We start from the raw sequence: 11567 nt of genomic DNA, 5'->3' as shown, positions 1-11567 counted from the left end.
AATCAAAATCAATCACACACGCCTCACGTTCACTCGTTCTGTGGATCCGAAACAGACTCTGATATCAATTGTTGGATCACAACAAATAAGAAGATGAAGAAGATGAAGATGGAAGCGAAAGAGAAGAGAGAAAAATTATAACTAACTTTTCTACCGAAAATGATTACACTAAATTCTTGTTACAACTGAAAACTCAATTTTGCTTATATACACACATTCAGCTAAATGTGAATTTCGATTATATTTTAACAAAAACAAATATGATATTCTTCCTCGTGATATCTAGTTAATCGTTGTGTGCGTTATTTTTGGCATTATTTTATAATGTCAAACTGGCTTCATTGATAATGTTATGTTATACACATCTGCAAATTGATTGATCTCTCCAATTTTGTCTTAAACTACAATATGATATTTAGATTAGTTTATAATCAAATTTGTTCCAATAATTTGTTTAGATTAGGCCTTTAACTAAGATATCAACTTCATATCTTATCAAAATAAAATAAGAAAATCAAACCACTACACTATATGTCACAGAACTGAAATTCCTAAATGAAAATGAAATAACTAAAATGTAATCAATCAGAGTCACTCTCCTCATCCGAGTAACCTTTGTTGATTTTGTTCAAAGCTAATTCAAAGATCCTCTCAACCTCCCTCTGAAAGTCCACAAACACAAATGTTTCTCGCTGCTGTTTGTCATCAAGCAGTTTCTTCCCTTTTATCATTGCAGAATTGATCTTCATTTTGTCTATTGATGTAAGCATTGAAGTAACACTATCGTCCCTCATTACTTTCCTCATGTTGTAAAGATAATCGTCCAGAGCATTCTTTGCCTTAACTTTCTTATCGAACATCATGTCTTGAGCCTTAAAACTCTCAGCCTCTTGAATCATTCTCTCAATTTCTTCGGTTGATAGTCTACCATTTTCTTTTGTTATAGTTATATCTTTCTTATTGCCACTGGTTTCTTCCTCAACAGAGACATTTAATATACCATCTGTATCTATAGCAAAGCTTACTTGGATGGGAAGGCCACGAGGTGCAAGTGGAACGGAGAGATTAACCAGCCCGAGCAAGTTGTTCTCACTAGCTATTATTCTCTCACCTTCATAAACCATAACCGAAACAATGCTTTGATCGTCAACACATGTGAGAAATACATGGTTCGTCTTTATAGGAATGGAAGAATTCCTTGGAATCAATACACTCATGACATCTCCTTTTACCATTATACCAAGCGACAATGGTATAACATCTCGCAGCACTAAGTTTGGAACAGATTTGATGTCATCGCTTAATAATGCAGCCTGGACAGCAGCACCGTATGCAACAGCTTCATCAGGATTAATGCTCATACACAAATCCTTTCCATTGAAAAACTCTTGCAAAAGCTGCTTCACTTTGGGAATCCTGGAAGAACCGCCAACAAGAACAACATCATCTACAAGATCCTTAACCATTTTAGCATCATCAAGACAACTTTTAACGGTATCTATACACTTTTGAAAAAGGTCTTTGTTGAGTTGATCAAACTTCGCACGGGTAATTGATGAACTAAAGTCAATACCCTCAGATATTGCATCTATCTCAATTGAGGCCTTAGTGTCAAAAGAAAGTGTCCTCTTTGCCCTTTCGCAAACAGTTCTTAATCTCCTAAGAGCCCTTGAGTTTCCAATAATGTCCTTCTTATGCTTCCTCTTGAACTCCTTAACAAAGTGGTTTACCATTCTGTGATCAAAATCCTCTCCCCCAAGGTGAGTATCTCCGGAAGTAGCCTTCACAACAAAGGTGTTATTCTTGATCGTGAGAAGAGACACATCAAAAGTTCCACCACCAAGATCAAAGATGAAAATGTTTCTCTCTTTAACACAATTATCTCTCTTTTGTAGGCCATATGCAATAGCAGCAGCAGTTGGTTCGTTGATTATCCGCATTACGTTGAGTCCAGCAATGACACCAGCATCTTTCGTGGCTTTTCGCTGAGAATCATTGAAATAAGCAGGTACAGTAATGACAGCATCTTTAACTTCTGACTCCAAAAACTTCTCTGCTATCTCCTTCATCTTTGTAAGAATCATAGATGAAATTTCCTCCGCAACAAAGAGCTTTTCCTCATTCTTGAAATTAACAACAATCACAGGGTTATCTTCAGTACCAGCAATGACCTTAAAGGGCCACAACTGTAAATCATTTTGAATAACAGAATCACTATATTTCCTTCCAATCAACCTTTTTGCATCTGCAAAATTAAAAATACCGGACTTGTATAATTTATTCTTTTTAATGTAAGCATAGAACAGAAATAACAATTACTAAATTAAATAACAAACATGCATGACAGGAAAACATAATAATAACCAAAGATTGTGTTGGCTGGATTTGAAGCAGCTTGATTTTTAGCAGCATCACCGATCAACCTTTGATCATCAGAGAAAGCAACAAAAGAAGGTGTGATTTTGTTTCCTTGTTCATTGTGGATTATCTCAGCTCTGTTGTTTTGTTCGTTCCATACGGCAACGCATGAACAGGTTGTGCCGAGATCAATTCCAATAGCAGGTCCTTTGTACTTTTTAGCCATTCTCTTTCAACAGAATGAATACTGTTTTTCAAATTCACACTTTAGAAGATGAAGTAATTTTTATGCATTCCTTCCTATTAGAACCTATTAGTACGACTTTTATTGTTCCATTAAAGTGTCTCGTAGAATACACCCGTTTTTGTTTTCCCCATTAATACTCCGAATGGAAATTGGGAGAAAAAATAAAACTGTTGGGCTTCTAATAGCTAGTGCGTGCACGTTACACCTATGTGCTTTAAGTTTCTTTCTTCGTGGAAACAAGTGAAGATTTTACTAGTCCAAGTAAACTTGTTCATTACCAACAAGACTTATCAGCAAGTGCTGATGCTATTTATTTTATTTTTTACCGTTGAGATTGCTACAAATTTTTATATTCTTAAATATATTCTGTACTGTATTCTTAAATGTTAGAACAACATAGGATTTTCATGATATATCATGAAAAAGAACTAAATAATGTACAAACATTCATTTAGGGGTCTAAGTGGATTATAAAAAATCAATTAAATTGATAATCTAAATCAATCCAAATTAAAAATCAAAATGTATTATTTAGAAAAATAATAATAGAATATACATTGAAAAACATAATAGCGAAGAATACACAAATTAATATAATTGAAAAAAAGAGTGACGTTAACCGATCAATTAAACCGAACTAAATCAAATCAAACTGATTAGTTTGGCTCGGTTTCATTTTTGAAAATTACAAAAAACCGAAGCAAACCAAACGATGAAGATACTAACGATTCAAACAGTTTTTGGCCCAAAAATCGGTCAAACCGAGCCGATTACACTCTTTACATTCACCACTATCAACTATCTTATAAAAAGGTAGTAGTTGATAGTACTTGGTAATTGATCATCCAAGAAATCAATGTGATTGTCTTCTTTTTAAAAAAAATTCTAAAACTATCTTATATCAACTATCACTATTCGACTATCATCAATGACATCAGAGCTACGTTTGGTCATTATACTACCTACCTATTATTCCAAAATCCTTCTAACTACTTCAAAAAATTTCCCTTATACTATATTAATCCACTCCAATAATTTTTCTAAGCTATGAATAACATCACTCACTCATCATCTATTTTTGTCCCTATTTTTGATAGTGAAAATTATAATTTATGCTATGTTAAAATGTAGATAGTTATTTCTTCTCAAGATTTATGGGACATAGTAAAATAAGGCTTCACCGCTTCTGCGGATACTTTAGCTCAAGAAAAAGAGTTGAAGAAAATTAAACAAAAAAAAAATTAAAAGGAATTATTCACCTTGCAACAAGCACTGATTGATGCAATTTTTTCAAGAATTATGGGAGTTAAGACTGCCAAAGAAGCGTGTAACATGTTGCGGGAGGAGTTTCATGGAAGCAACAATGTACGTATCGTTAAACTTCAATCTCTAAGAATAGATTTTGAACTATTGAAGATGCAGGAGTTTGAGACAGTTAAAGATTATTATTCTAAAGTTAAAGAAATAATTAATCAAATGAGGGTTTTTTGGGAAGATATTTTTGACAAGAAAATTGTCGAGAAAATTCTAATTATTATGCCCCCAAAGTTTGACCCAATCATGACAACGAATGAGAAAACCAAATATTTATCCACTCTATCAGTGATAAAACTAGTGGGCTCTCTTGAAGCATATGAGCAAAGAATGTATAGGCATAAAGAAGAAATACTTGAAAATATCTTCCAGTCAAAGCTCAAAGTTCAATCCCAAAATAAAGAAAATGGAGGAGAGAAAATTATGAAGAAACATCCAGAAGAAGAGAAGTTTCTAGAAATTTTCTTAATAACAGACTAGATAAAAATTGTTGGTATCGTAATATGCCACAATGCAACCATTGCGAGAAGTTGGGGCACGTAGAAAAATTTGTCGCAACAAAAATAGGAATCAAGCTAATATTGCAAAGGAGCATTATCAAAAACAATGTATGTTATATGCCACTCAAGACTCAATCAAAGAAAATGGAGGAAGTTGATACTTGTATAGTGGATGCAACAATCACATGGCCAAGGATGAGATTATTTTCAAAAGCATTGACCAGATTGTTAAAGTTAAAGTTTGACTGGGAAATGGTAGTATGATTGATGAGTCGATGGTAGTATCGTTGACTGAAGTAGTCTACACCATTGCTTACATACTCAGTAGATGTCTATTCACCGATGTTTTTGGTAAACAATCACTTAGTTTTAAATTTATTGCTTAAAAGGACCAAACTAGTAAATCTTAGGACAAGTTTATGCTAGTTTTCTGGAGAAAAAAAGTATGCATTTAATGTTGTTGGATTGCTTAAAATGAATGTTGGATGTCTTAGTAAAATTATCAAGTTTTGACAGTAAATGGACTACATTGTGAGTGCAACTTCCCTTTAGATGTATTTTGTAAGATGTCAAAACTATGATACTTTAGCGTTTATGTATATTAGACGGTATCCTCTGAGTCTTAATGAGTATCTTAGCATTAGGAAGCATAAAAGTATTTTGGAAATGATTTAGAAAAGGTTTCATACATTAAAAATAGGTTTTTATGTGAAAACAGGTCTATGTGTCAACACATACATGCTATGAGTCGACACACGTGGATCATTTTTAAAGGTTGTAGCTTATGTTTGATGAGTCGAAACATAAAGCATTCCAGGTCAACACATAGAAGAAAAATTCTTCTATGAGTCGACACATATGAGTTATGAGTCGACGCGTGTAGTTCAACTTTAAAGCCTGTAGATTTTTTTGATGTGCCGAATGTGGAGGGGTTTCAGATTGACACATAGAGAGAATTTTTTTTCTTTGAGTCGACACATGACCTATACAGGTCGACACATGCTTCGAAAGTGTCGACACATAACTTATATAGGTCGACACATACGATGCATTTTTCCAAAATTCATTATTTTTTTCAAATCTTTTGCCTTCCTTTTGCCTCCAACTTGCATACATATAAACACCTCATACATGCATTATTTCAAGACATGAAACCAGGAATACAAAAAGATTTCTCTTCATCTTCAACCTATGTTCTATGCATACACATAAACAATTACACATGATAATTTTTTATTTGGGTGTCATCTAGAAACATTGTTGATAGTGTATAATTTAGGTTGTTGAATTGTAAATTGGGTTGAGGATTTTTGGGGGTTTCAAATAAGAAAATCAAGATGTAGTTTTCCTTCAAGATCAATTGGAGATTTGAAGGTTTTTGAAAATATTATGCAAGTTGGATTCGATCGAGTGAAAGCTTTGAAGAACAGAGGTTTCTTGCAAAGGAGTAGCGTGCGATGGTGGATCATCTTGGTAAATCTTGGGGGACAACAACTCGCAATTTGGATTCGATCGAGTGAAAGCTTTGAAGAACGGGGTTTCTTGTAAAGGAGTAGCGTGAGACGGTGGATCAAATTGGTATTGTTAGGTGACTTAATCAAGCTCATATCAAGGAAAGAGAAATTGTTAGAATCAACATCAAACATAAGGTTTGTGGGGTTGTATTGCTACATTTGTCTTGTAAAACTACAATTGCAAAGGTTAAATTTCATTATCTCAATTCGAGTTTAAATTGAGGTCAAACGTACCCATAACGAGGCCGATTGGGGAACTGCCTAAATCAATCCTTGTGTACTCTCTCTCTCTCTCTCTCTCTCTCTCTCTTTCTCTCTCTCTCTCTCTCTCTCTTACTTTTCATTTGCAAATTGTTGAACTCGCCGATTATGCGATCAATACGTTTGGTTAAACCTTTTGAAAAAGGTTTTGTTGAGTTGACCACGATCTATTAGATTGTGGTTGGATTTGCAAATCAACAAAACGATACAAAATTCTAAACAAAATTGATTGCACACAAGGTGTTCGATAATTTGTCTCAATTGCATTCTTTTGTGTATTTTGTCATTGAAAATAGACTTTACTTTCAGTGTAGCATTCAAGTGATTGTTGTTAAAATTATTTTTATCAATTTGTTCTCATTATCATAACTTGATCCTTATACGCATATTCGTGCTTTTTGATAGCGATTTGGTTTAGACGAATCGATCTGAATCACTTTCGCTAGCCGTTAAATTTTCAAAACAGTTTTTGTAAAGGTTTTTACTTGGGATCTATCCCCCCCCCCCCCTCCCCCGCTCTAGATAAGTTGCCTTCATCTAACAAACATGATTTTGACTAAGTCGAAATCAAATACTTGAATGGTAAAGAAAAATAAGTAAAAGATAACGTAAACGGAAATGAGATTTATTTGTATAAATGTAAAAGTGGTAGGAAAGTACTTTTCTTTAGAAAAACTTGTTTCTCACTTGTGTGCGGGTACTTTGAGTGTATATTGAAGTGTGTAATATTTTTTTCCATCCCTTGATCCTACCGCTAGGACTCCTATTTATAACACTATGAACTAACGGTCTCCCAATGTTCGAATGCCTTTCCGTCTGACACGTCATCCTTGCATACGTGACTGGTCTTAGATTTATCTCCATCTGTCTTTAGCATTTTAAATCAGACCAAAAGATTGTTACTTCAGTTTGAAATTTGAATCTACCTCCAGTCTAACTCCTTCGACCTATCGAACTTGATGAATGACCAACTTCTCGAAACTTTACTAAGTCATAGACCATACTCTTCAACATTTTAATGTTATTGTTAATTCTTCCCATGTCATTGGTTGAAAGGCATTTTGTTCTTATCTTATGCTTGCAGAAATTCCAGATGGATTCTCCGTTGAATTTTTTCTTTTGAAATTTCTTGGCTAACAAATTGCCCCCCAAAATGCCACTTTCAATTTATTTTAGAGAGACAAGTGGCGTTTTTGAAGTTCCACCACTATTTGAGGTTATGTGTTGACATCACTGTCATAATGGCTACTCCCTATAACGTATCTTCGAGACGTGTGGGTTCAGAAAAGAAGTCATGGCTTAGAGTTTCCAGATCGCCCTCTCTCTCTCTCTCTCTCTCTCTCTCTCTCTCTCTCTCTCTATATATATATATATATATATATATATATATATATATATATATATATATAGAGAGAGAGAGAGAGAGAGAGAGAGAACACCAACATTTGTTTAGGAAGTTCCCTAATTATCCTCACAGTGGGTATGTCTACCCTCAATTCCAAATAGAATTGAGATATGTAAAATTAACCTTTGCAAGTGTTGTTTACCAGAGAAAAAGTAGCAATCCAAGCCCCCCAACCCTATATTTGATGTTGATCCTAACTTCTTCTCTCCCCTTGATCTTAAGCAAGATTAAATGACCCAAGATTTCCAAGTCGATCCTCCGGTTACCGCTACTCCTTTGACCTAACCTCCCGTTCTTTAAAGCTTTCATACGGATGAATTCTCGTTACAAAGTCTTACACAAAACCCCCAAATCAATTCTTGATCTTGGAGGAAAAATCCTAACCAGTTTTATCAAAGAAAACCCCAAAGAATACTCAATCCAATTATGATCACAACAATCGTAAATTGGACCTTATCAATCTATTCTAGAAGACAATCAACAAAATGATTATGTGTAATTGTTGAATGCATGAAGAAAAATATTGAAGATGAAGTGAAAATTCTAAGTGTGTTCTTTGTTTCAATTTTTGAGAAATGATTCATGAATGCATATTTATATGTATGTGTGTGTGTAGGAGAAATAACACACAAACGAAATTTTTAGTAAAAATTACCAGTTTTTGAAAAGATTGAGCCAATGCATGTATTGACTCCAAACATGATGTATTGAATCCAAATTTGTATGAGTCAATGCATAAGGCCTTGTGTATCAATACAAGAGGGGCAAAGTCAAATTCCTTAAAAACACTTTCAGTTTGAGTCGACTCATTCACAACGTGTATTAACTCATAAATGCCTTTGTATCGATACATACAAGGTAGGGATGATCATAATCATATTGCTAAAAAAACTTCCATAATGAGTCAACTCATTTGCAACTTGTATCGAATCATAGATGGTAGTTTTATCTTTTTAACCATTCTTCATTATGTATTGACTCGTAGGCTTGATGTGTTGACTCATAGCAACCATGTATCGACTCATTCACCTATTTTTCATGAAAAATCATAGTTTTTACTTGTAAAGGCTAATCTAATATGATTTTAAATATCCTATTATGATAATGCACATCTAGACATAGACATCAAGATCCAATGTACACAAATACTAAGTGTCCTAGTTTTTTTATCGTTAAAAACATATCTAAGAGGATATTGCACTCACATACTCCCCCATTTTTATGATGGAAAAATATACAAAGCATTTTGTATCTTGATCATAGCTCCATATGAATATTTGCATCATAAAACCTTCTACTTATCCTCATTTGACAACATCAAAAAGAGACAAAGACGAAAAACGTGAGAAGTATCGATGAAAATACATAACAACATATAAATCGCTCAGAGGCGTTGCAAAGAGTAAAAAATCCAACAAAAACATGCACTCACAAAAAATGATGTTGAAGTGAACCAAAGCATATACATAAATACACAACCAAATAACAAAAAAAGATGAAATTCATAACATAATTTTCAGAAGGTTACAATAGAATAACATAATAAACCTAAAGACAAAAAACATAAATGCATGCATAAGAAGCATTATCCACAAGGAAGCTCAACTAACGACCAAGACCATGACCTTGACCTCTACCTCAACCTCTACCCTGGAACCATGCTACACCTTCAACTCCATATTCAGAATCCCATAAATCACACATCTCCTGGAAAAACGAATGATAGTGATGGTGATTTTCATTTGGTAACAGATCATATCACGGATGCCAGCTTGAGTTACAACATGGTTGAAAGCCGTGTTTTTACGAATCTCATTGAATTGCTCTGTAGCATACGAGACAAAACTGTTGAAATTGTTGTCATGGGCTATTAGATGTTCATGAACCTCTCTAAAATGCTCTGCTTGAGCAACTTCAAACTTGTCACGTATACGTGACTCCTCTTCGTGGCACTCGCATTACTCAACATGCATGTTCTCGAGCAAGGTAAGAATAGACTATTCGTCATTAGTTGAGCCAACACCATAGTAGTTTCTATAAGTAATGCCATATAGAGTCCACGAGTTCTGCTGCCACTAACCCCATACTTATGGGTCTTCATGTTCAACTGCACCATATTTCCAATCATTATAATCATCAAGGTTAGTGTCAACCATGTCTGCATCCACATTGGGAGCTTGTTCTTCTACATGTTGGTCTTTAATGCCAAATTCAGCCAGATCATCATAATTTTAGATGATCTTACCAGAACCCTTCATCTTATAGTAGTAAACCTTAATATCATCATCCCAAACATATCCCATGTGTTTCATTGTGCTCGAGGTAAATTCTTGAGATTGTCCAGGAGAGATGTTCTGAAGGTTTGGCACGCCAATGTAGAAGTGCCTCATAATTTTCACAATCACCGAGACATAACATAAGGAGGACCCTCTGTTACACTCTTTAACAACAAACATTCTCGAAACAAAGTAGTTTGGCCAATTAAGCGAAACATTATGTTGAAGAAGATACATTAGATGAACCTCAACAATGTCAATACGAGAATGACCGCTCTTCCTTGGACATAACACGTGAGTCACAATCCAATGAAGAATACGCGGGTTTCTCTTCAAGTAGCCAATTGATACTTTAGCCAAGTTGTCCTTTGGCCTAGGGGCTTTGAGACAAGAATTTAGGTAACCTCTCAAGTCAAAATAAGGATGAAAGGAATGATAAAAAAAATGTAGAGTAATGAGAGAAAATAGACACACCGAATACTCCCCTCCATGTATCTTCCATAAAGTGATAAAAGTGTTTTCCCATCTTAAAACAAAAAGCACAACTTTCTCTTGACTTTAACCCATCATAAAAGATCTGAATTAAGTCTTCATTTTAATCGATGGAGACTTTTAAGCAATTATTGATCTCTTGAAATTCCATCAGATCAACAATCTGAGGAATATGTAACTTACTAGCAACAACAAGATCATACACATGTTGCTTTATCATAATTCTATGTCGGAAGTATTTCTCAAAATCAGTAGCACAAGATGGAGGTAATAATGAAAGAGCACTTACATGTGTTGATGAAGAAGTGCCAGTAATATTTTTCCATTTGTTCAATTTAGGAGCCATGATTTTCAGGTTTGAAGGTGTGCATATCAAGTGTTTAAAAAATGTGTGAATGAAAATAACTAGATTAAAAGTGAGATTGAATAACCCACATACCCAACTTAAGAGAAATAGTTCTTAATCACATAAATCAAAAGATGATAGATGAAGATGATTGATTTTTGAAAGTAAAAGTAATGAGATTTTATGGGGAATTTTGAAATGATGAGGAGTGAAAAAGGTTATCTAGGGAAGAAGAAAAGTTGACCTAGGTTGGATTGGGAAAAGAGGAGAAGTTGGAAAAAAGGAGAAAATGAGTGATTAAGAATAATATTGAAGTCTGGCACATGGAAAGAGAGAGGAAACATGGCTTTTTGTAGTGCATGGGTCAACCTATGGGCTTTGGAGTCGAATTCATTAGCCCAAAAAAATACAAAGCCACAAATGCATCGACTCATCCAAAATTGAAGTCGATACATACTGAAGCGAAAAACGAATAAAACGTGAATGTATTGACTCATCTGAAATTGAAGTCAATTCATACTGAACAGGGAAAATGAAAACTTTTGAAATTCATGCAATGTATCGACTCATACTATCTTGGAGTCGATACAAACCATAAATGTATTAACTCTAAACTACATGTATCGATACAACTTGGGCATAACCAAAATTCTTGAAAAAATAAGACATTTTCTAGACCAAAGATGAACTTAGTCAAGACCTTCATTGTGGACTTAATAGGATTAATGCAAAAACGAACATTTTTCATGAATGAATAAGTAAACAACATGCTCAAACACAAATCTCATTAAAATACTTCAAATTTAAGGAATGAATGGCATGAAATACATGTGATGAAGAAATCAAACATGATG

At 34.2% G+C, this 11567-nt stretch overlaps 1 protein-coding gene across 1 annotated transcript; it reads right to left on the bottom strand.

The window, feature by feature from the left end:
- Positions 1 to 472: 472 nt before the first annotated feature.
- On the bottom strand, positions 473 to 2762 carry LOC127128251 (heat shock cognate 70 kDa protein). Its single transcript, XM_051057475.1, has 2 exons — positions 2365 to 2762; positions 473 to 2245 (listed from the first exon to the last, which is right to left on the bottom strand). Exons 1-2 carry the CDS (start codon positions 2582 to 2584, stop codon positions 582 to 584), a joined length of 1884 nt encoding a protein of 627 aa, XP_050913432.1. The 5' UTR covers positions 2585 to 2762; the 3' UTR covers positions 473 to 581.
- Positions 2763 to 11567: the final 8805 nt, after the last annotated feature.

Source organism: Lathyrus oleraceus, chromosome 3, assembly GCF_024323335.1.
Source record: "Lathyrus oleraceus cultivar Zhongwan6 chromosome 3, CAAS_Psat_ZW6_1.0, whole genome shotgun sequence".
NCBI lineage: Eukaryota > Viridiplantae > Streptophyta > Magnoliopsida > Fabales > Fabaceae > Lathyrus > Lathyrus oleraceus.
This window is presented reverse-complemented; position numbering and strand designations above follow the sequence as displayed.